The 24,123-nt window shown below is 37.1% G+C and overlaps 6 protein-coding genes across 11 annotated transcripts; 5 read left to right on the top strand and 1 right to left on the bottom strand.

The window, feature by feature from the left end:
- Positions 1-1,343: 1,343 nt before the first annotated feature.
- LOC147289599 (LUC7 N terminus domain-containing protein) lies at positions 1,344-6,032 on the bottom strand. Of its 5 annotated transcripts, none has more exons than XR_015121359.1 (9): positions 5,734-6,032; positions 5,439-5,567; positions 5,194-5,233; positions 3,939-4,014; positions 3,655-3,855; positions 3,210-3,422; positions 2,717-3,121; positions 2,561-2,620; positions 1,344-2,366 (listed from the first exon to the last, which is right to left on the bottom strand). XR_015121359.1 is itself a non-coding variant. In XM_086238201.1 (8 exons), exons 1-7 carry the CDS (start codon positions 5,774-5,776, stop codon positions 2,759-2,761), a joined length of 1,065 nt encoding a protein of 354 aa, XP_086094327.1. In that variant the 5' UTR covers positions 5,777-6,032; the 3' UTR covers positions 2,472-2,620; positions 2,717-2,758. The 5 variants fall into 5 exon arrangements, 2 of the variants coding, with proteins under 2 accessions (XP_086094327.1, XP_086094326.1); XR_015121358.1 differs by having other exon boundaries at positions 1,344-2,405; XR_015121360.1 differs by having other exon boundaries at positions 1,347-1,848.
- A 657-nt stretch (positions 6,033-6,689) lies between these two features.
- Positions 6,690-7,775, top strand: PEX11B (peroxin 11B). Its single transcript, XM_086237662.1, has one exon. It carries the CDS (start codon positions 6,773-6,775, stop codon positions 7,484-7,486), a length of 714 nt encoding a protein of 237 aa, XP_086093788.1. The 5' UTR covers positions 6,690-6,772; the 3' UTR covers positions 7,487-7,775.
- A 5,297-nt stretch (positions 7,776-13,072) lies between these two features.
- LOC147289601 (PLAC8 family protein) lies at positions 13,073-15,295 on the top strand. The gene is made up of 4 exons (XM_086235592.1): positions 13,073-13,385; positions 13,967-14,081; positions 14,545-14,810; positions 14,909-15,295. The coding sequence occupies exons 1-4, from the start codon at positions 13,278-13,280 to the stop codon at positions 15,140-15,142; spliced, it is 723 nt and encodes a 240-aa protein (XP_086091718.1). The 5' UTR covers positions 13,073-13,277; the 3' UTR covers positions 15,143-15,295.
- Positions 15,296-15,493: 198 nt separating this feature from the next.
- Positions 15,494-16,203, top strand: LOC147289602 (uncharacterized). Its single transcript, XM_086235596.1, has 2 exons — positions 15,494-15,900; positions 16,015-16,203. Exons 1-2 carry the CDS (start codon positions 15,586-15,588, stop codon positions 16,201-16,203), a joined length of 504 nt encoding a protein of 167 aa, XP_086091722.1. The 5' UTR covers positions 15,494-15,585.
- TIP5;1 (tonoplast intrinsic protein 5;1) lies at positions 16,160-19,144 on the top strand. 2 transcript variants are annotated; one of them, XM_086235594.1, is made up of 3 exons: positions 16,160-16,262; positions 18,262-18,512; positions 18,761-19,144. In XM_086235594.1, the coding sequence occupies exons 1-3, from the start codon at positions 16,196-16,198 to the stop codon at positions 19,142-19,144; spliced, it is 702 nt and encodes a 233-aa protein (XP_086091720.1). In that variant the 5' UTR covers positions 16,160-16,195. The 2 variants fall into 2 exon arrangements, with proteins under 2 accessions (XP_086091720.1, XP_086091721.1); XM_086235595.1 differs by lacking the exon at positions 16,160-16,262 and having other exon boundaries at positions 18,255-18,512.
- Positions 19,145-19,471: 327 nt separating this feature from the next.
- On the top strand, positions 19,472-23,572 carry NOA1 (P-loop containing nucleoside triphosphate hydrolases superfamily protein). Its single transcript, XM_086236251.1, has 13 exons — positions 19,472-19,943; positions 20,149-20,334; positions 20,414-20,500; positions 20,582-20,661; positions 20,902-20,983; positions 21,168-21,188; positions 21,681-21,726; positions 21,842-21,960; positions 22,032-22,145; positions 22,233-22,340; positions 22,456-22,545; positions 22,876-22,985; positions 23,077-23,572. The coding sequence occupies exons 1-13, from the start codon at positions 19,527-19,529 to the stop codon at positions 23,327-23,329; spliced, it is 1,713 nt and encodes a 570-aa protein (XP_086092377.1). The 5' UTR covers positions 19,472-19,526; the 3' UTR covers positions 23,330-23,572.
- Positions 23,573-24,123: the final 551 nt, after the last annotated feature.

Here is a 24,123-nt window from a genome sequence, read left to right on the forward strand (position 1 = left end):
AATGTTATTGTTTTCTAAAAAAAAAAAAAGTGTTGGAACGGTCTCTTTGTTATTATTTTTGGTAACCGATTTTTAATTTCATCTATAATATTTATAGAGAAATAAGGGAAAAAAAATTAAAAATAGTTTTTTGAATAGAATACCCAATACCCCTTAAATTTCGGTTTACTCACAATACTGGATGAGGTATTATCAACTAACTTACCAACCTGTTTTATTTTGTCAACAAAGCTGTCTATGGCCAAAACAAAAATTGCAAAGCTTTTATTTTCTATTTTATTTTCCAGGAAAAGAAAATGGGCTTTTTGAGGGACGTGGGTTTCTGTTTTAGAAGACTCGATTCTTGAACTTGGGTTGAATTAAAAATGAGTTTCAATGTTCTTTTTTCTCAAATTTCTGAATCCCTATTTTGTATTACACTTTCAGTTTTACACAAAAATAAATGGGGTTTTCAATTTGAAAAATAAATGAGAATGTTGTGCCCGAGCTTGATGAAGGACGAGTACGACTATGAATGCGACGCCGCATGCAAAGACAACAGATCGAATAGGAATATGATCGAGGATAACAATGTCTTTTATTGGCCGCTGACCGCTCTACCTAAAAAAACATGACTTTCGTTGTTACATGCTCATGTCAATTTGATATTTGAACTCTTTTTTCTCTAATGATCAATTCTACAACAATCCTGTTAGTAATTTAACTTGTTTGAACCAATTTTTCATGGTGTGCATGGTTCATTTGTATTTTCGTGTTGACACAGGTTGAATAGTAAGAGAGCTGAAATAAATTCAAAGACTCAAAAATTACTGGAGATGAGAATGGAAGAGAAGCCGATGAGAGCGGCATGGGGATCGTGCATAGTCAAGTATTGTGACCCAGGAATCATTGTTGCATGGTGCAGGCGACATGAAGTTCCCACTGAGAAGGTGAGCTATATATGCTAATTTTCTTTTCGAAAGCAACGTGGATGTGCATGTTTGTATGTATGCCCATTTCTTTACGATTTGGTAATTGTTCTGAATGTGCTGATATTAGTAAATTTACATGACCATTTGCTATTGACACAGATATATGGCCAACCTCGCATCATCAACCTGTTGGTCACTGTGGCCCATCCACCGACGAATTCACCAAGTTAACTAGTCATGCCATCTCAAACTTCATTCCCATCAATCATACATAATCTAATCACTAAATTACCGACCAGATTTTTCCAAATTGACACTACTGTTCTTATAAACTCACAAACAGTATTTTATTGTTATCTTTGCAATTAACCACATTTAAAATAAAAGATGTGTGAACTAAAACAATAATTGAAAAAGTCCAAGCCACACCATGATATTCTTATTTTGTGCTCCATAACCACTATTTGTTAAATGTCAATATTGAAAAGATTACAACGTTATATGCGATCTACGACAAAAATTCATTCACTACAATCATGAATGGCTTCCACAAGCCCACCAGTGAAATTTCAATTCCATTTGATAACAATCATTTTCCCAACTCTTAAAAATAATTCAGCAAGCTGAATAAATAGGGGTGGCCTGCACAAACCATGCCTTGCTGTGAGATATATGAACCACTGGCAAATCTAATTGTCAGAGTTCACCAGATTTACCTGCCTTTCCTGCAAACTACAAATGAAATACAATGTTGTGCAGATTATAATTGGCAGTTACCTCCATTCACCCATAACTTCACATCTTATACTGGAAAAAAGGGAGCACCTCGCATCCCAGTCCACTGAAGTAGATTACCATGGCCGTGGAAACCAACAATTCTGGTAAAAGTCGCTCCACAGAGACCAACTAGTGATCCTGACTTGAACTCCAGGGATACCTATATCACATGATAATGTAAATTTATAGATTTACCATCCACTTCTTATGTCATTGGCCTTTTTCTCACTGCTACTTCTTGGAAATAATGCTTGTACCACTTATCATTAAATTTCCATATGCTGGTGTGGCAAGGTGAGGAGAGGGCAAAGTAATGAGCCTTTTGAAATTCGAAAACATTAGAAGGATTGAAACCAGACCAATTCTAGCATGTATGGAGAATCCCCTAAATACCTCAAAAGGAACATGCAGCACATCATCCACATTTCATGATTTGTATCTCCGGTTTTCTCCCGTGTTGCACACATGCCATATAAGCAGCATTTGCAACAAAGTGGTTAAAACTGAACCAGAAAGAGGGAGGACAAGAAAAAGAAAAGGCGTATCTATGGAAAGGAAGGGAATATCAACGCATGGGTTGGTGATGGCAAGTATAGGATATACATATATATGTTACCTCTTTTTAACGAGATATATATGTTACCTCAAAAATGGTTAAACATCATCCCATCTCTCCAGCTGCAGAGTCAATCATGCATGCATTTTCAGGTCTGATGTCTTAATATGTGAGAACACAGAAAGTAGCCAACAATGAGTTCCCCATCAAAAAGGGATGTGAGACTCTGAAAACAATTGTCTCATACAGAGAATTTACCTCATCCCAAGTCTAAAATGAATTATAAAATGAGTTACAATAATAAAATAATACCTACCTCAACCCTTTTCTCCGCTAATAATATTGATGAAAGAGAGATGGAATAGTCTCAACAAAGCTGTGAGATGTCAAAAAAAAGTTTCACCCATAATGATAATTTAATTCAATACTCCAAATGCATATGTTTATAAAACCTTGGAGATGAAAAATCTACCTCATTAAATTTCAAAGCTCAGACATCTATCTACACAATTCATTAATACGGGCGAACTGGACTTCTAGGTGACCTCCTGTGAGTATGCCTAACGGGGGATCGTGACCTGCTTCGATCACGGTACCTATCCCTGCCTCCATCTCTTCCATTCCTGGACCTCCAGTCAACCCCTCTTCCTCCATCCCGACTACCTCTACCATTCCACTCTCTAGACCTTTCACGATCCAAGTCTCGTTCCCGATATCTGTCCCGCTCCCTGTCACGATCTCTATCACGAAACCTGTCCCTATCACTTGAATCGCTTCTCCTTCTACCCTCATGTTCCTTCTCCTTCTGTTTCCTTCGTTCTTCTGCTTCTTTCTCCCTTGCTAACTTTTCTTCTTCCCTTGCTTTCTCCTTAGCTGCCTGAAAAGTAAAGTCCTTGCTTTTCAGTCACTGAGAAAGAAGTAACTTTTTTTCTTAGCTTCAGTATTTGATTTTTAAAGAGACTCACCTTGTACTCAGCGATAAAATCCCGGACCATGCCATAACCAATATGCTGCTTCCCTGTGACATGAGACTGAGTCCTCTCGACAGCATCATTGGCCACAAGAAATGAACCACAGATCTCACAAAGTGCCATTTTTTTCTCCTGTGCAAGCATCAACACTTTATCATTCTGGGGCTGTTGAGCCAAGGCTGTCTTCTCAGTATTAAGCATATCCACCTGCCGAAACAAAAAAAAAATAAACAAACCAGAATTTCAAATTTTATATATTTCATGGTAATAATTTTAAATCACCAATTGCAGGCAACACATAATCGTTGTATGATAGGGAATTAACAAAGATACATAGAATAACAGACATGGGTGGTCCGATGTGTGGACTTTAAGGAAGAGTTATTTGCAATGACTAGATGAATGAGAAATAGAAAAACTCAAGCAATAATAGCAGCACCTTTCTCATCAGCGCTTCAGCTTCATCCACCTTCCCAGCTTCACCAAGGGCCTCCACTTGTTCCAGCAAATTCTTTATCTTTTCCTCTAGAACAGATAATTGTTCAGACTTTTCAGCTGACAATGGAGGTGGTGGTGCAGGTTCCACCTCCTGAGCAAGGCGTTCTCGCCCACGCCTTACTCTTCTATCCAAATCCATCACCTGCAATGCAAGTAGAATATGACAAAGAAATATATGTGAAAAAACAGAGATGGCCAAGACCAACGGGAAGACATGTAACTTACCAATTTCTCACAAAACTGAGCAAGTTCAGCTTCGAACTTAGGCACATATGCATCATGTCTTGGGGACTTCTCAAAACTAAAATCAATGACATAAAAAATTAAAAGTGGAATAAGAAAATATATCACATGCCCAGAGCAGGAAAAAAGAGAAAAAGCCTTTAAAATAATGTAAAAAGCAGTAGGCTTTGAGGTGAAGAACATGATCAGAAAATTGACCAAATCGATCTAGAAAAATCTGTAGTCTTCTGGTGCCTTGAATTGTGACTAAAATGCGAAAATATTAAGATTATGATATAGCTGGCATACAGTAAGTTCTCAAATTTACCGATGAAAAGGGAGAGGGTAATAAATGACCTCCGATCATCATCCGGGGTCGAAAATAGAACTTCCAGTTTTGCCAAAACCATCAAGATACTCTTATTAAAATCACAAAGATAGAAATTATATACCCTTTCCCTGATAGTGCACGTAAAAATATTTATTCATCAACATTATACAGGTAAGCAAAATGAAATAAATAAGCGTACAAAGGGTTCAATCAAAGGTAACATAAAGCTTTGTTAGGGAAAAAAATTAAAGAAAGGATTAGATCATGATATGTGAGTATGTGACGCATCGCCCATTACTTTTAGCTGAATACTTATCATTCACTTATGTCCTAAAATGAATGTGTATGGCAGTTATCAGCATTTATGTACGATTTAATGGGTCGTACATATTGCCCAAAAGACATTGTCTTGGATGTCTCATGCAGCAGAGCAGCATTAAATAAACATATTACTATATATCCGTCGCAACTATTTACTAACTTTCTGACTTTGGATGGTTAGATTCTTCTTCCCTTCTTGGAAAGATATGTTTAAATCAGTTACCTCAAAAATAAACAACCAGCAACTGCTTAGCATACCATGTAAGGCATATCAAAGTTTCATCTTATACCCTACACACTACACATATGAAGCAGCTAACTTATTCATACAAAGACAAGATTAGCAACATTTTTACAACAGAAGCAGATAAGTGATCATAATTTGTTCGTATTATGAGTTGAGCAAGCTTAACTTTTACAAAGTGATATGTAACTTCTAAAAAATCATGATAAAACAATTAACAACCATGCATAAATGACCATCTTTTGATTGCATTCTCAATCTGAATGCACCCATAAACTCCATAAAAAGGCACAATATGAAAACCTCAAATATAATTTCCAAAAAGAAAAATCCCAAACTATATGAAAAGTTCAGTTAATCACCTTTCTTTCAACTTCAGGTCATGTATTCTAGGACACGGTCCTGATTCCCAAAAAAAAAAATTACTGTTAGTGAAACCATGCACTCTCCAGACATCAATTAAGAATATGACTTTAAAAAAAAAAAAAAACTAAAATTTATCATCATGATCCAAGCATTGGGCTTTATTTTCTTTCCTGGGTTTTCTCAGCAACCAAACATAGTTTTAAACAAGCGAAATTCAATATAAATTTTAATAGCAACGCACCTAGATCGCTTCGAGTATTGACAAAGAGATCGTGAGGACAAAAGCGAACCATATAGGCTCCACAAACCTCCTTATCATCCCAAGTTATTTCCTTGTACCCCTTCCTCTCTTCCTCAGTCAAGTTACGAGCTGGAATTCACCAGAAACCAGTACTCCAATATCAAATTCAAAGCAAGACACGCAAAATAAATAAATAAAAAATTAAACCCATTGTAATCATTATTTTAAAAATCTAAAACTAAATTAAAATATCGTACGTAACAAAGCAACGATTTTTAGGGTTTACGGCAGATACCTGAGCCCATAAGTTCGTCTAGCAGAGCTCTCTGAGCGTCCATGACTGTGTGAAGTGATGATCTGAAATTGAGAAGCAATACCACACCAAAACAAAAAAACTAATTTTGTTTGGAGAGAAGGAGATTAAGATGGGTGTAGCAAAGGAATGAGTGAGGGTTGTGAAAAATTGGGCAGTGAAGTAGGTAGGTCCTATAGGGCCTCTAGGGTTTGCTGTCAAGGAGTATAATCATAAATCATCTGAGAGACAGACACGGAGAAGGAGAGGAGGGTAAGTTGGGTCCGGTGGCAAAGTATATATGCGAGCTACCTTGCTTGCGCAAAGAGATAACTTTTGGGACTACCAAGTGTTACTAATTAACTATTACTATTTCCTATGGTTGTTTTATAATTTTTATTCTTTTTTCTCTACTTTTTTTTTACATTTGGTTTCCATATATTTTTACCTATATTACAATTTGTTACTCGAACTCTAATGTGATTCAATTGAGTACTAACTAGATTATTAAGTCTATGTTCTCAGGGGTAATTAAGTCTTTTCACATAGCTTAAGAAAAAAAAATATATTTCATGTTGAAAATATGGGTTTAAACAACAAGCCCAATTGCAAATTAAATTTTCTTTATGGACAGACTGAGCCTGAGTGACTCAACACTGTTATGCAAACTGATGTTTCTATATCCTAGAGACAGATGCTAAAGAACTTTCTCTCTTTTATGTTATAGAGAGAGATGAATCATAGGGAAAAGTAAGGTGGTTAATCTTTTCTTCTTATTACCCATTATTTTGGTTTGGAGTCAAAAATTGTGTTGAGGTGGGAAGTACTAGACTGTTTGTAGGTGGTGATCGACTATGGGGTGCTAGCTGGACTGTTGTGTGCTAAGGACAAGTGTTGAAAAATACACAACCAAAATAGATAGCTCTCAAAAACTACTGGCAGTAAGGAGCATAATAAGGTCCAACCACAAGCACATATAGTATATATTATCCGTAATCCTACACCTTCTGTGGTGCTCCTTAATTTTGTTTGTTCTAGTAATATGCAACCCAAATTCTCTGCTCACTCAACCATGAATGACACAGTAGACAAACTGGTCATCTTCCTAGCAAAGAGAGATGGGATTGACAAGCTTGTTAAGACCTTCCAATATGTCTCCAAGCTTGTCAACTGGCATGTTGAAGCCACAAGTCCAGGAATTGCACAGAGAGCCAAGCAGTGGGAAGTTGCCTCCGGCCTTAGCCGGAAAGCCTTTCGTAGTGGCCGGTTTCTGACTGGATTCAATGCGATGAGACGAAGCCCTGGCTCGACCCCAACCCTTCGGTTCCTAGCTGTTCTTGCTAATGCTGGGGAAATGGTCTACTTCTTTTTTGACCATTTTCTTTGGCTGTCCAGAATTGGGACTTTGGACCCAAATTTGGCAAGAAAGATGAGCTTTATATCAGCCTTTGGTGAGTCATTTGGGTATATTTTTTTCATCATATCTGATTTCATTGCATTGAAAGAGGGGCTGGAGGCAGAGAGAAAGCTTGTTGCTTTGGAGGACAAGTCCACAGACAAGAAGATTGAGAGCATAAGAAAGATTAGAAGTGATAGAGTGATGAGGTTAATGGCTGTGGCTGCTAATGTTGCAGATTTGATTATTGGAGTGGCTGATATTGAGCCTAACCCATTCTGCAACCACGCTGTGACTCTTGGGATTAGTGGGTTGGTCTCTGCATGGTCTGGTTGGTACAGAAACTGGCCCTCATCATAAGATTTCAATAAAAACCATGTCTGAGTCTTGAAAAAGGAAACAGGCACTTGATGTAGCTGTGAAATTGTTTAGTGTTTGTGTTCAGAATTGAGGTATGAGATTCATATTATGCAGTCAATTAATGACACTTCACATGAGACTTGCTTAGTTGCTTCTGTATGACATAGTTGATGAAATCAGTACATTCAGTATATGTATATCTACTGCACCAGTATTACACAAGTTTATGTTTATGAATGGTGTAAGATATTTAAAATGGATCATGCTTTCTTTTGGGGGGCCATTTTCATTCAAGTTTGTAAATTTGGATCTCTCAGGTTCTATTTTTATTTGTGAAATTATTCAAGCATATACTAAAGTAGAACTAGAGGTGTGTTTTGGCCGATTTAATCATGAATAGAACTTTTGGAAGGGAATTTATGGTTCAATCCTGATTTCAAAAAATGGGAATTTTAACCTTCCATTTCGATTTAGAATCTTGAAATTTCAATTTAGTTAAGGTAAACTACAATTTAATCAATTAAAAACGTAATTTACTTAAATTACAAATATAATATAAGGAGACTTAGAGTGCAGTCTATTTTATACGTTTTTCTTAAACTAAGATCGGTAGTGATTTAAAGTTTTTAATAAGTTTTTTTATTTTTCTTCTTAGACGGTTTTATGTTAGGTTTTAACTCCGAAATTTTGGGCTCCATCCAAAATTCCAAAGCTAAAACCAAACATGCAACCTCTACAAAGCCCACTCTACACCCTAAGAGGAGAAATACCCTTCAAATAAGGAGATAACTTTATTATGAATTAAAATATTTTTCTTATAAATTAAAATGACTTTATTATGAATTAAAAAAAATCTTATAAATTAAAAGAATTTTCTTATAAATTTTAAAACACCCCCGATCTCCATCTAAAAACTGTTTTTTTAAATGACCCAAGTCTAATTATAATCAAGTAGATGTCTTATGAAACAACTTCAAATACCTTAAAAAACTTTAGGGTATAACTTGGGAAACGTCAAAACATAACTTTAAATGTCACTACATACAATTTGAAATGCATTAAGGATATAAATATTTAAAATCCCTCGAATTACGAATTGAAATTTTCAAGGAGTGACTTGGAATGTCTTAAGGAATGACTTCAGATGCCCTAAGGAACGACTTGAGAAACTTTAGGGTAAGACTTTGTAGCCTTCGAAACATGACTTAAAATATTACTAAATACAATTTGAAATACATCAAGGGTATAAACATTTAAAAATCATCGAGTTACAAATTGAAATTTTAAACGTATGACTTAGGATGACCTAAAGAACGATCAACTTCAGATGCCCTAAGGAATGACTTGAGAAACTTTATGATTTGACTAGGGAACCATCAAAACATGACTTTGAATGTCACTAGATACAATTTGAAATTCACCAAAGGTATAAACATTTAAAACCCCTCGAGTTACAAATTGAAATTTTCAATTAACGACTTGAAATGTCCTAAGGAACGATAGAAGATCCCCTAAATAGGTATAATTTGAAATGCATAAAAAATATAAACATTTAAAATCTCTCGTGTTACAAACTGAAATTCTCAAGAAAAGACTTAGGTTGCCTTAAAGAACGACTTCAGAAACTCTAGGGTATGACTTGAGAACCGTCAAAACATGAATTAGAATATTACTAGAAACAATTTGAAATGCATCAAGGGTATAAACATGTAAATCCCTCGAGTTACAAACTGAAATTCTCAATGAACGACTTGAGAAACACTTGAGTATGACTTAGGAACCGTCAAAACATAAATTGGAATGTTACTAGGTACAATTTGAAATGCACCAAAGGTATAAACATTTAAAATCCCTCGAGTTACGAACTAAAATTCTCAAAGAATGACTTGGGATGTCCTAAGGAACGACTTCAGATGCCCTAAGGAACGACTTGAGAAACTCTAGGGTATGATTTGGGAACCGTCAAAACATGACTTAGAATGTTAATAGGTACAATTTGAAATGCATCAAGGGTATAAACATTTGAAATCACTCGAGTTAAGAACTAAAATTTTCAAGAAACGACTTGGGATTTCCTAAAGAACGACTTCATATGCCTTAAGGAACGACTTCATATGCTTTAAAGAACGACTTGAGAAACACTTGAGTATGACTTGGGAACCGTCAAAACATAAATTGGAATGTCACTTGGTACAATTTGAAATGCACCAAGGGTATAAACATTTAAAATCCATCGAGTTACGAACTAAAATTTTCAAAAAATGACTTGGAATGTCCTAAGGAACGACTTCAGATGCCCTAAGGAACGACTTGAGAAACTTTAAGGTATGACTTGGGAACCGTCAAAACATGACTTGCAAAGTCACTAGATACTATTTAAAATGCACCAAGGGTATAAACATTTAAAATCTCTCAAGTTACGAACTGAAATTCACAAGGAACAACTAGGGATGTCCTAAGGAACAACTACAGATGCCTTAAGAAACGATTTGAGAAACTCTAAAGTATGACTTACGAAACGTTAATACATGACTTGGAATGTCACTAGGTACAATTTGAAATGCACCAAGGGTATAAACATTTAAAGTACTTCGAGTTACGAATTGAAATTCTCAAGGAATAACTTGAGATGTCCTCATGAACGACTTCAGATGCCCTAAAAAACGACTAAAGAAACTCTAGGACATGACTTGAGAACTGTCAAAACATGATTTGGAATGTCAGTAGGTACAATTTGAAATGCACTAAGGGTATAAACATATGAAATGCCTCGAGTTACGAACTGAAATTCTCAAGGAACGACTTGAGATGTCCTAAGGAACGACTTCATATGCTTTAAGCAACTACTTGAGAAACTTTAGGGTATGACTTGAGAAATGTCAAAACATGACGAATGTCACTAGGTACAATTTGAAATGCACCAAGGGTATAAAAATTTAAAATCTCTCGAGTGACATACTGAAATTCTCAAGGTATGACTTGAGATATCCTAAGGAACAACTTCTAATGCCCTAAGGAACGACTTAAGAAACTCTAAGATATGACTTGGGAACCATCAAAACATGACTCCAAATGTCACTAGGTATAATTTGAAATGCACCAAGGTATAAACATGTGAAATCTCTCGAGTTACGAACTGAAATTCTCAACGAACGACTTAGGATGTCCTAAGGAACGACTTTAGATGCCTTAAGGAACGACTTGCAAAACTCTAGGGTATGATCTGAGAAACGTCAAAACATGACTTAAAATGTCACTAGGTACAATTTAAAATGCACCAAAGGTATAAACATTTAAAACTCTTCGATTTACGAACTGAAATTTTCAATTAACGACATGGAATGCCCTAAAAAACGACTTCAGATGCCTTAAGGAACGACTTGAAAAACTCTAGGGTTTGACTTGAGAACCGTCAAAATATGTCTTGAAATGTCACTAGGTACAATTTGAAGTGCACCAAGGGTATAAACATTTAAAAACTCTTGAGTTACGAACTGAAATTCTCAACGAACTACTTCAGATGCCCAAAAAAACGACTTCAGATGCCCTAAGAAACGACTTGAAAAACTCTTGAGTATAACTTGAGAACCGTCAAAACATGAGTTGTAATGTCACTTGGTACAATTATAAATGCACCTAGGGTATATAACATTAAAAATCCCTCGAGTTACGAACTGAATATTTCATGAAACGACCTGTGATGCCCTAAAGAACGACTTCATATGCCTTAAAAAACGACTTGAGAAATTTTTGGATATGACTTGGGAACCGTCAAAATATGACTTAGAATGTCACTAGATACAATTTTAAATGCACCAAGGGTATAAACATTTAAAATCTCTTGAGTTACGAACTTAAATTCACAAGGAACGACTTGAGATGCTCTAAGGAAGGACTTGCAAAACTATAGGGTATAACTTGAGAAACATCAAAATATGACTTGGAGTGTCACTAGGTACAATTTAAAATGCATAAAGGGTATAAACATTTAAAATCCCTCAATATGCGAACTGAAATTTTCAATTAACGACATGGAATGCCCTAAGAAACGACTTTATATGCCTTAAGGAACGACTTAAGAAATTCTAGGGTCTCACTTAGGAAACGTCAAAATATGACTTGAAATGTCACTATGTACAATTTGAAATGCACCAAGGGTATAAATATTTAAAAACCCTCGAGTTACGAACTGAAACTCTCAACGAACTACTTGGGATGAAAAAAAAAACGACTTCAAATGCCCTAAAGAACAACTTAATAAACTCTTGGGTATGACTTGTGAATCATCAAAATATGAGTTGCAATGTCACTTGGTACAATTTTAAATGCACCTAGGGTATATAACATTTAAAATCTCTCGAGTTATGAACTGAATTTTTCATGGAACGACCTGAGATGTCCTAAGGAACGACTTCAGAAGCCTTAAGAAACGACTTGAGAAACTCTATGGTATAACTTGAGAACAATCAAAACATGACTTGAAATATCACTGGGTACAATTTGAAATGCACCAAAGGTATAAACATTTTAAAATCCTCAAGTTACGAATTGAAATTTTCCACGAACGACTTGAGATGACCTAAAAAACGATCGACTTAAGATTTCCTAAGAAACGACTTGAGATGTCCTAAGGAACGACTTTAGATACCCTAAGGAATGACTTAAGAAACTCTTGAGTATGACTTGGGAACCGTCAAAACATGAATTAAAATACAATTTGAAATGCACCAAGGGTATAAACATTTGAAATCCCTCGAGTTACGAACTGAAATTCTCAATGAATGACTTGAGATGCCCTAAGGAACGAATTCAGATGCCTTAAGGAACGACTTGAGAAACGTCAAAACATGACTTGTTATGTCATTAGGTACAATATGAAATGCACGAACGTTATAAACATTTAAAACTCCTCGAGTTACGAATTGAAATTTTCAATTAACGATTTAGAATGCCCTAAGGAACGACTTGAGAAATTGTAGGGTATGACTTGGGAACCGTCAAAACATGACTTCGAATGTCACTAAATACAATTTGAAAGCAACAATGGTATAAACATTAAAATCCCTCGAGTTACGAACTAAAATTCTCAAAGAATGACTTGGGATGTTCTAAGGAATGATTTCAGATGAACAACTTTAGAAACTCTAGGGTATGACTGGGAAACCGTCAAAACATGATTTGGAATGTCATTAGGTACAATTTGAAATGCATCAAAGGTATACAAACAACATGTCCTAAGTTATGTTTTGATGTTTCTCAAGTCATATCTTAGAGTTTCTTAAGTTGTTCCTTAAGTTATTTGAAGTCTTTTCATATAACATCTTCTTTAGAAACGACATGTTGTGTACAATTAACAACATAGTCACAAACACCGGCCAAAAAACATGACATAGTCACAAACGCCATGTCGTCCTAATGGAAACACAGTCACAAGAAACGACAAGCCGATTCATGAAACGACGGAAAAGATATTAATCTACTGTTTACATGGCGGTGAATGACAGAAAGAAAAACACCGACTGGTCCACGTGTACACTAACCGTCTTGCTCTTGCAAGAGTCAGCACTGACCCAAATAAATCTGAAAACGGGAAGGGAGAGTCCACTGGAAGGACTCAAAAGACAGGTTCTTACATTGGATGAAACCTAAGCCGGACTAAAAGTTGACCCCCGCAATCTGCTCATTCCCGATCTTTTCTCGTTGATATTGCAAGTTTCCCAGATTTGGGGCTCTTGCCTCTTTACAATTTTCTCACCAACCAAACAGAGGGTGGTGTCGGAAGTCAGATCAGATGGCGGATGGGGCTGCGCACTCGCGTTATGTGAAGCTGACGAAAGATCAAGCGCCTGTGGAGGATATTAAGCCCGGGGAGCTCAATCAGCCCATCGAAGTTCCTCAGGTGCTTTTTCACGCTCTCTCTAGTTTCATTCGTTGTAATCTTCATCATTTTTACATCATCTTCATTCTTCATCATTCGTTGTTAAAATCTAATTTTTTTCCTTTTTATGAATTATATTCTGGTTAAGACTTTGATATGCATTTTCTTGGTGAAATGTGGTGCCAATTGGCTTGGATTGTTGGGCTCTAATTGTCATTTGTATTTTCTGATTAGGTATTTGGGTGATAGAAGAAAGTCATATTAATTTAAACAAAAATAGCTGATTGGTATTCCTTCTTATACTTGCACATGATGGGTAGTTGGGTTTCTGCAGAGTAGCAGAATTCTAATGTTTGATTTTCATGGATCTTGAAATTTCTTATTTAACTAAATACATAGTTTGTTCTGTTGATTATGGTAACTTATAAGTTTATCATATATTAGGATTTAACTTTTTTGTCTATATAGATCAAGGATTCATGTTATGGGGTACATGCTGATAAATTTTCTAAATTGTACAAGTTACTTCCTTTACATTGGAGTATCTTAATTTTAAGTCATTCGATACGGATGTATTCACTAAACGTTGTATTATGGGTCAGTTGAATGTTCACAGATGTAATGAATGTGGACAACCCTTACCCGAAAGCTTTAAGCCCCCTGCTGATGAACCTTGGACAACTGGAATTTTTGGCTGCAGTGAAGATAGAGAAAGCTGTAAGTTGATATGTGAACTAGCTTTTTTCATTTCTTGTCCAGTGATATGGTATGATGCTTATGCTTCTTTGATTTCCATTTAATTACAAAGCCACAGAACAGGGATTTGTGCTTGATTTTAAAATTTGAAATCTATAACTCTAGCAATGCATTTGTCAAAACTATGATGTTTATGGTTATCTTTGATTTACATTTAATTCGATATAGTCTTAGGCTCTGAATCCAGCTTTAACTCTATCAAGTTAGATGTTTATGCTTGTACCAAAAAAAAAAAAAAAAAAGTTAGATGTTTATGCCCATTCAATTGCTTGACCATAGCTTTGTGATGGATAAGCAAAGGACTTCCTTGCTCTTACTATTGTGTATCTAGACTCTATTTCCAATTCTCTGTTTTACTGCAATATACAAATATAGTCTGCTGATTATGTAAGAATAAACACTGTGTCTTTCTTTACCTCCACAGGCTTGACAGGACTATTTTGCCCATGTGTTTTGTTTGGGCAAAATGTCGAGAGCTTAAGAGACGATACCCCATGGAACAGACCATGCATTTGTCATGCCATTTGTGTTGAAGGTGGCATGGCTCTGGCTGCAGCAACTGCAATCTTCCATGGTATTGACCCAAGGACTTCATTTCTTGTTTGTGAGGGCCTGTTATTTGCTTGGTGGATGTGTGGGGTATATACAGGTCTTGTTCGGCAATCCCTTCAGAAAAAATATCACCTAAAGGTAATTCTCCAATACAAGAAACTAACCACGCTTTAGAAAGACCTTGCTCTCCATTTCTCAAATTTTTGTTCTGTGGAAATATTTTTCGTTGACTGCAGAACTCGCCGTGTGACCCGTGCTTGGTGCACTGCTGCTTCCACTGGTGTGCCTTGTGTCAGGAGCACAGGGAGATGAAGGGACGCCTGTCGGATAATGTTGCGATGCCAATGACTGTTGTCAACCCTCCCCTCGTTCAACAGATGAAGTCTGCCGAAGACAACAACCAGGACTCTGCTGCACCATCCTCTACCAACAATATTGGGCATACTAATATGGAAATGCAGGCATTGTAGGATTTAATCAAGTATTTCAGTAGGGGTTTTATGTCTGTGGGTTCTTCATTGTTGTAAAATGTTTGGGACACATACCTGAAAAAGACTCTTATATACAATTGCTCAACATTACATTATTAAACTATAAACCTCAATCCATGTAGAGTTTTATCCCTTCTCATTGCAGTGAGTGTTGGAACCATGCAATTTATAAAAAAATTTCACGTTCGAGTTATAGCTAATTGCTGCAATTTATATGTTTAGTTGTTCTATTTCTTTGTTTTTTCTTTTCAACTTTTTATATTTTAAGAGTTTTTTTCTTCTTCCTTCAAATGTCACGCATGTGAAGGCCAGAACAAGGTGGGTCACATGTCAGTCATATGACATAAAAGTAGAAACCCTTTTCTGAACTAAGACCCACAGTCAAACCATTCAAAGCTGAGAAACATTTCAAACGTTCAGTCATGGAGAGGTCTGAGGCAGCAGGGAATGCTCCACCAAGAAGAAGAAGAGCTGCAAAGAACAAGAGCCAAGTGCTATACACGCCTCCTCCGCCTCCGCCTGCGCGCATGTTAGCAGCGCCACCAGTGGTGAGAGCTCCGAGCAGCGAGGCCAAGCTGGCAGCATTAGCCGTTGATTTGAATGTACGGCTGAGATCGGCAGAAATGCCGGCTGCAATGCAAGAGCGTGCGATGCGACGCACCAGAGCGCTACTCGACGCTAATGCGGGGGAGAAGAAGAAGCCCAATCCCACGCACTTAGCCATGGCCCTCAAGAAGGTACACAAAACCCGCATATGCTTTGAAGTTTGAACTGTGATGCACATCATGCACTAGCAAGAAGTAGAAGCCACAGTTTTTTTTTTTTTTTTTTGAAATTCCAATTTTGTCCAGGAATTTGATGGCGTGTATGGCCCAGCATGGCACTGCATTGTTGGGAAGAGTTTTGGATCCTTTGTGACTCACGCGAGCGGCGGGTTCCTGTACTTCTCTGTTGACAAGCTCTGTTTTCTTCTCTTCAAGACCCAAGTCCGCTCGATCGTCGAGCCTTCTCTGTTGCCAAAGCCCAAAGCTAATGCATGAAATCAACACAACTATAAATGAGTTAATCCATACTTGGGTTTTCAAAAATGGGCTGCAAGGTATTAGATTTTGCACTTGGATATGAGAATTAAACTTTGCATATTTTTTTAACAACTTGTTATTAGGCTAATCTAATGATATTTCTTTTCACGTTGAGATATGCAATTTTTTAAGACTATATATAGGTCTCTCATTGTTTGCTATGGTGTGTGTTTTTGTTTTCAATTTTTTTTTGGGATAAGATGTGATAGTAATAAGTCTTGTGTAAATAAATAAGCCGTGTGACACCAAATAGTAGTTATACACATCAGAAACATGATCCTATTTCCCATCGGTATCATAACTCTCTCTACTCCATGTCATCATGATGTGGATGATATTCAATCCATAGTGATGCATACGAAATAGTAGTTATTAGTTTCTTAATCTCTCTTCTAGCTGGCAAGACCCAGTAGCAATACTATGACATATCTTATGGTAAAGGACTCATTTTGGGTGTCCAAGTTTTAACAGGTTTAGAATCTATGAAAGTATAAAAGTATAAAACCGTGTATTCCTAGTCCTATATGGTAAATTGGTAATTAAATTACAGATTACCTAAATACAAGCAAATCAATCAATTTCCACAATCACATACACAACCTATTTTGGGCCCTCTCTTCGCTATGAGTACTAGTGTTGATTCTTCCATGGCCAGAGAAGTTTCTTTCTCTGACTGTAGTGGGGGCGCAGAGCAACACATAATGCAAAACCCATCTAATTCAGATCTTTCTCTGTTTTCATTACCTACCCAAGTTGCTTCCATGTCTTTGTTGCCAACTCCTTTACACACCAACCCATCGAATATTAACGTTGATGAGAAATCCAGTGAGGCAGTGCAGCAGGATGAGTTCGAAGATGTCCTCTTTGGGAAAGATGATGGGAAACATATGGAGGATTATATGTACAAAGAAGACGTGCTAGACGACTACATGAGGAGGGAAATGGCAAAGAGTTGCAGAAAGAGACATAAAAGACAGGCCTCGATTGCTGAATGTTTCCAGTTCTTGAACCTTATATGCTACTGCTTTAAATCTTAAGATTTTTTAGTTTTTTTTTTTCCTAATCTCTTTTATTTGTTCAAACCTTCTTGTTCAACAAAAGTGTTCTCTTTTGGTCTGATTGAAATATGACCATGATTCAGTAGCCATGATTGTATAGCAAGATTCAAGTCAATTTTATTGAACCAAGTTTCCATGACCACTGCTCATCTCAACCCACATGTCCAACTAATTAGAAGTTGCCACCAAAGTAAAGAAAAAGAAAACATATTACGATATAAACAGCAATCACCCATGTCCTCCCAATCATACAGGTTCATGACCACGTGGCTTGGCGGTTAACATTTTTTCAACTGCATAGCCTTCACACCCCTTTCACCAAACGTTGCAACACTTGGTTAAATATATATAACTCCTACAGGGAGCGAATATACACATTAACTCCTTGCCTTCAGTGCAAATATACACATTAACTTCTCGTTCACACAAATTTTTCTCTTGTACCCTGAAATCAATTCATTCTTTAAGACTTGGTTTTCATGTTATTTGACAAAATGGCTACGAGGACTGCGCTAACCGCACGATTCCAGCAAGCAATTGCTCCCAATGCTCTCCGATCTTATCTTGCAGAGTTCATCTCAACCTTCTTCTTTGTCTTCACTGTTGTGGGGTCTATGATGTCCTCCAGTGAGTAACTTTAATTTTGTTCTCTTTGTGAAGTAGTTTTGTTTTTCTTGAAGTTTTAGTGTTTATGGGAATTCATTCCCCATGCCTTCTTTGACAAATTGTTTTGTAACTTAAAGATCCCTTAAAACTTAATGCTTTGTAATAAGTGTGTTTGATAACATTGTTGGGTCTGTTACACTACAAGCATTAATAGAAGTATGAAATAGTTGTAGAAATTAAATTAGATGGTTAAGTACTTAAGTTCATTGGCTGGTCCATTAAAATGTGCACATGGCACATGATTTTCAAACACTTGTATAATTAGTCACTGTTTGATTTTGTTATATGGCAGGAAAATTGATGCCGGATGCTGCATCAGACCCAGCCAGTTTGGTGGTGGTTGCCATCACCAATGCCTTTTCATTGGCCTCAGCGGTGTACATTGCAGCCAATGTCTCCGGTGGTCATGTGAATCCAGCCGTCACATTTGGCATGGCGGTTGGAGGCCACATCAGCGTCCCCGTTGCCCTCTGCTACTGGATTTCTCAGATGGTGGCCTCTGTCATGGCTTGCCTTCTCTTGAGAGTCACTATTGTTGGACAGGTAGTACTCTTTCTCCACAACTAGTTTAAGGGTGTTTTTGGATGTTAATGTGATACGTTGTGTTACAAAACTATATAGTTTACAAACACAAACATATTTAATTAACGATAGATTTATTCACATTTAATAGTGAAAAATTGAATCTGTCAACATTTAAAGATTAAAAGTATACGTGTCTGAATATGATATGGTAATTGTATAATATAATTTCCTCATTTCTAACTCAACCATTTATTTGGATTATGCAGCATGTGCCAACCTATGCAATTACAGGAGAAATGACAGGTTTTGGAGCCTCAATTTTGGAAGGTGTGCTGACATTTGGGTTGGTGTACACTGTTTATGCTGCTGGTGACCCCAGACAAGGTCCCTTGGGGGGCATTGGACCCCTAGCAATTGGGTTCATGGCAGGAGCCATGGTCCTGGCAACAGGGCCCTTCTCGGGTGGATCCATGAACCCGGCTTGTGCATTCGGGTCTGCAGTTGTTGCTGGTAGTTTCAAGAACCAAGCGGTTTATTGGGTCGGACCCTTGATTGGTGCTGCTGTTGCTGGCCTTCTGTATGATAATGTGGTGTCCCCTACCCAAGCTGCAGATTCTATTAGGGGGGTTTTAGATGGAGTTGGGGTGTAAAATATGGCTCTACTCACTAATTCTTGTTTGTTTTTTAACATTTGTAGTTGGTTAAGACTTCTTTTTTTTTTTTTTTTTTTTTTTTTTCTTTTGACTAAATGTATAAACAGTATTAATTAATTCAATTACTTTTTGCATTACCCTTTCTAATGAAATATAATCCTTTGTTTATAATCACAAACATAAACAAAGGACTTGCTAGGATCCTTTGTTTATGATCACAAACATAAGCAAAGGATATTTTAGTAATTGAGCTAGTTTTAATTTTGATTTATACATTTCTCTAACTATAACTAACGGAAATAAGAAATGTTGGTAAATGTTGGAGAGTTGTCTATATGCAATGAAGATAAAAAATGAAGACCAAACCCATTAACAGCCAATGGCGCCTAAAACCCTCTCACCCTTCCTCTCTTCTTTGACACTCCCCTACAACCTCACAATTCCCAACACCAGGCTTCTCAATCTTTACTCAAAACCCACTCGCATACTCTGCAGATATTCACAGCCACAGCAGACCCACCAGAAACCACCGGTTCCAGAGACCCAGAACTTGGATCCCCAACCCGAACCTGAAGGCACCGGAGCTGCCGCGCCGACCCGAGGCGACCGGTTCCTCGAACAAAACCGTTCCTTTGAGGCTGCGAAGCTCTTGCTCAAGGAGAACAAGAAGAAGAAGAAGAAAGAGAAGCTCTTGAAGGTTGCTACGGCCGTTGCTTGTTGTTATGGATGTGGAGCTCCGTTGCAGACTTCGGAGCCGGATGCTCCGGGTTATTCGGACCCTGAGACCTACGCATTGGTATAAATTATGTTACATTATCTCATTATTTTCTTTTCTTTTAATAACTGGGTTGTAATAGTTTTAGCTAATGAATAATTGGGTTTTAATTTCTGTTGGAATTAATTTGCTTTAATTTTGCTTGGAAAGAATTAGAAGGTGCACTTTAAATGGTAACAAGCTAATGTTCAAATTTTGCTTTTGTTTATCAAATTTAAATGTGCAGAAGAAGAAACACCATCAGCTTAGAACTGTTATATGTAGAAGGTGCAAGCTTTTGTCTCATGGGCACATGGTAACTGCTGTTGGTGGGAATGGGGGTTATGCTGGTGGGAAACAGTTCATCACAGCGGAACAGCTTCGGGAGAAGCTGTCTCACTTGTGCCACGAGAAAGCATTGATAGTTAAATTGGTAACTACTTTCTAACATTTGCATTGTGATGAATTGAGTGAGTTGCCTTGAGGAATGCTAATTGGTTACTTGCTTATAGGTTGATATTGTGGACTTCAATGGTAGCTTTTTGGCTCGTGTTCGTGATTTGGCTGGTGCAAATCCTATAATATTAGTAATTACTAAGGTATTACTGCCTGTTGGTGTTTATTTAACAGGATGTTAATGTAAGCTGACTTTTCTAATTAATAATACTTTCTAATGTCAGGTCGATTTACTTCCAAAAGGGACTGATTTTAATTGTATTGGTGATTGGGTTGTAGAGGCCACTACAAAGAAGAAGCTTAAGTAAGTTTGGTTTCATGGGCCATGCTTTTCCTTGTTTATATACTATCTTTTAAATAGTTTCCTTGAATTCTCGATGTAAAAGAATTCATGTGAACTGTTTCCATTTAATTTGGATTAGGACTTCATTGAATTTGAGTTATTTAAGACAGTTCTCAGAAGAGAATTATTGGACATGGTTGATAATGTAATCTAAAACTGAAAGCTTGGATCATGCTTCTAAGACTGTACTAATCTTTGCAGTGTCTTGAGTGTTCATCTGACAAGTTCAAAGTCTTTGGTTGGAATAACTGGGATTACATCAGAGATTCAAAAGGAGAAGAAGGTTCTTTACTTCTCCATTTTTGTGTGTGCATGTTTGAAATTTGTGAACCTGACTAAAAGCCATTGATATCAGTAAATTAAAGCCAGATGACCGATTGCTTACTTACTGTTCTATGAAACAAAATTTAAATTTTTATTGCTTACATTTACTTCAACCTGAGTTCTTGGGCTGTTTTTTGGTGCAGGGGCGGGATGTGTATGTTATGGTTAGTTTCTTAACTGGAAGTTTACTTTTGAATGAGCACATATATGTCCAAGAGATTATCCATGGTTGTTAAACCCATGTTCAGACTGTCAATGCAGAATTCACTGATGTCCATTTGAATCATGTTTCCAATCTTTACTTCAGATCTTCCAATTCTATTTGTTCCTTTCCAGTTAATTGCTCTTCCTTATATCCTTTCCGTTTCTAAAATCAGTTGTGTTCAAATTCTATGATGTATTTACTTGTCTATATTTGAGATCTGTGTGTGCCAACTTGACCAGGAGGCCTAGTGGCGTAAGCTGTAAGAAGTTGTCTTCAGTCTTGGGTTCGAAAATAGTTAGGGTGGGGGCGCAGAGGGGGTTAAGGGGGGTGTCTCAAGTCCTGGTGAAATACCCTTGGTGTGTTGGTCAGCCGTTGGGCGAAAAAGGGGGAAAAAAGATATGCATGTATATTTCTTTTTCATATCTGATAGTTTATATTACCTTTTCCGTAGGGATCAGCAAATGTTGGGAAATCAGCATTCATCAGTGCTTTACTGAGTAAGTTAATGAAATTCATTCTATGCTTTGTTGTCTTTGGTCGGGGTCCGGTTTTAATTTACTAAATCAGTTGTTCTTCTTTTCTCTTGACTTGTTATCAATATTGTGACACCAGAAATGATAGCGGAAAAGGATCCAGTTGCTGCAGCAGCGCTAAAGTACAAACCAATACAATCTGCTGTCCCTGGAACGACCTTAGGACCAATTCAAATTAATGCTTTCCTAGGAGGAGGGGTATGCCATAGTATGTTTACTTTATCAACGGCTTTTGAAAACCTAGCAGAGTAACCTTCTATTTCATGCAGAAATTATATGACACACCTGGAGTTCATCTCCACCATAGGCAAGCAGCAGTGGTCCATTCAGAAGATCTACCTGCCCTTGCTCCTCAAAGTCGGCTTAGGGGTCAATCTTTCCCTGTATGTTTATTGTTTTCATAGTTTTAATTTTTTTATTTTTTTACATTGATATCTTCTAGTGAGTGACTTCCGCTTATTCTTTTCCAGAATTCTCTGGTTCCCTCTGGAAATGGAAAAACAGGGAAGGACAATGTCAATGGTTTGAATGGGTATTCAATATTCTGGGGAGGTCTTGTCAGAGTAGATGTCTTGAAGGTTTTGATCTTGTAGTTTCACAATGGAAAAATAAACTTGTATTTTCACATATATCGATTTACCAGGCTGGTTATGGATGGTCTTTCCTGAATCATGAATCATTTGATAATTTCAGGTTTTCCCTGAAACACGTCTGACATTTTATGGGCCAAAGAGTCTTCAGATTCATGTGGTTCCCTCTGATGAGGCAGATGAATTTTACAAGGTAATCAAGGGCCCAGTTGAGATTAGTCATATTTCATGATTTTACAAGTAGCAGCTGCATAAAGTATATATTTTTACTTTACCCATTTCATGAACATTTTCTTGCATTGCATGAAGCTGCATAAGCAATCTCATACCATAATCTATGTGGCCATGCATGGTCTTACATTCGATTTAAGCTATGAACTGAATTTTGATATCTTATGTAGTGTGTGATAACAGACATCACAATGTGATATTTTTCCCTTACCCAATTTTTAGGGTCGTGCATGCATGTTTCTCTTGCACATAATCAATATGATTGTAGTGAGTCTTTTTTAACATGTTGCAGAAAGAACTTGGAGTTCGATTAACACCTCCAACTGGAAAAGAAAGAGCAGATGAATGGAGAGGACTTGATATTGAGCGTCAATTGCAAATAAAACTTGAAGATTCAGAAAGGTGCATTATTCATATGAGTATTGCAGTTGTGACTCACATATAATTTGTTGGCCAATCAATATGAAAATTCTTCTCTTCTCTGTCTGTGCAGGCCCGCTTGTGATGTGGCTATATCAGGTTTAGGATGGATTACTGTTGAACCCATTAGCAAATCACTGAGAAGTTTCGATTCAAATCTGGAAGAAACAGCAGGAGGAGAAGTGCATTTAGCTGTCCATGTCCCCAAGCCAGTCGAAATATTTGTTAGGCCCCCAATGCCAGTGGGTAAGTCTGGAGCAGAGTGGTATCAGTATAGGGAGTTGTCCGAGAAGGAAGAGGAAGTGAGACCAAAATGGCATTTTTGATGCTTGCCATTTCATGTCCATGACATGTATATATGCAATCAATTATTGTTGTAAAAAAAGAACAGAGGAGAATTTTCATATACGTTGGTGTAGGATCTGAAAATGTGAGTTCTGCAAAAGCTTGTTTGCATACTTAATGAACTTGTATCAAAGGATAATCAATTTTTCCACCAACTTGTTACTGAAAACATTAGAAAAGAAATTCTGGGTTATTTTATTTATATATTTATTTCACATTTTGTCTTTGTTGGCTTGATCGTTTTGTGATATTCTTTTAAAAAAAGAAGAAAAGTAATTATCTAGGTCCTAAATTTCAATATGATGCCGTTTAGGAGTTAGGACCTTAGGTGGCTCAAATCCCAATAGTCTTTCTTACAATCCAATAGGGTACAGGCTGTACAACCCAAGTGCTACATCCAAGATAGTGAATTAAAGGCAAGAGTTTTCCGGCGGGTGATCAGGCGACCACCCTTGTTCTTTAGTGGATTCGTCTCTGGCTTGGAGGGGTTCAAGTCGTACGCAATGAGGATGGTGGTGACCGGGTTCGACTGTGCTTGGAGGGGTTCACAAGATTGCTCATCTAAACTCTCTCTCTCTTAATTGGTTATTTGCTTTTAGGTTGAAACTGTGGACTTCAATGGTAGCTTTTTGGCTCGTGCAAATCCTATAATATTACTAAGGTACTAAACTGCATGTTGGTGTTCATTTAATGTCATGTAACATTGTTGTAAGCACTGTTCTACTCTTTCATGTCTTCAAAGAGTTTCCTTGAATTTTCATATATGTTGATACAG

The sequence above is a fragment of the Dryas octopetala genome, chromosome 3 (genome assembly GCF_963921425.1).
Source record: "Dryas octopetala chromosome 3, drDryOcto1.1, whole genome shotgun sequence".
NCBI lineage: Eukaryota > Viridiplantae > Streptophyta > Magnoliopsida > Rosales > Rosaceae > Dryas > Dryas octopetala.

Bases quoted from the DNA above. Each gene is read 5' to 3' on its own strand.
- NOA1 (XM_086236251.1), top strand. From the start codon at position 19,527: ATGGCGCCTAAAACCCTCTCACCCTTCCTCTCTTCTTTGACACTCCCC. The intron at 21,961-22,031 runs GTATGCCATAGT...TATTTCATGCAG, and splicing joins ATGCTTTCCTAGGAGGAGGG to AAATTATATGACACACCTGG. The intron at 22,986-23,076 runs GTGCATTATTCA...CTGTCTGTGCAG, and splicing joins AAACTTGAAGATTCAGAAAG to GCCCGCTTGTGATGTGGCTA.
- PEX11B (XM_086237662.1), top strand. From the start codon at position 6,773: ATGCAACCCAAATTCTCTGCTCACTCAACCATGAATGACACAGTAGAC.
- LOC147289602 (XM_086235596.1), top strand. From the start codon at position 15,586: ATGGAGAGGTCTGAGGCAGCAGGGAATGCTCCACCAAGAAGAAGAAGA. The intron at 15,901-16,014 runs GTACACAAAACC...AATTTTGTCCAG, and splicing joins TAGCCATGGCCCTCAAGAAG to GAATTTGATGGCGTGTATGG.
- LOC147289599 (XM_086238201.1), bottom strand. From the start codon at position 5,776: ATGGACGCTCAGAGAGCTCTGCTAGACGAACTTATGGGCTCAG. The intron at 5,234-5,438 runs GTGCGTTGCTAT...TTTGGGAATCAG, and splicing joins CAATACTCGAAGCGATCTAG to GACCGTGTCCTAGAATACAT. The intron at 3,856-3,938 runs GTAAGTTACATG...CTTGCATTGCAG, and splicing joins CTCAGTTTTGTGAGAAATTG to GTGATGGATTTGGATAGAAG.
- LOC147289601 (XM_086235592.1), top strand. From the start codon at position 13,278: ATGGCGGATGGGGCTGCGCACTCGCGTTATGTGAAGCTGACGAAAGAT. The intron at 14,082-14,544 runs GTAAGTTGATAT...TTACCTCCACAG, and splicing joins CAGTGAAGATAGAGAAAGCT to GCTTGACAGGACTATTTTGC. The intron at 14,811-14,908 runs GTAATTCTCCAA...CGTTGACTGCAG, and splicing joins AGAAAAAATATCACCTAAAG to AACTCGCCGTGTGACCCGTG.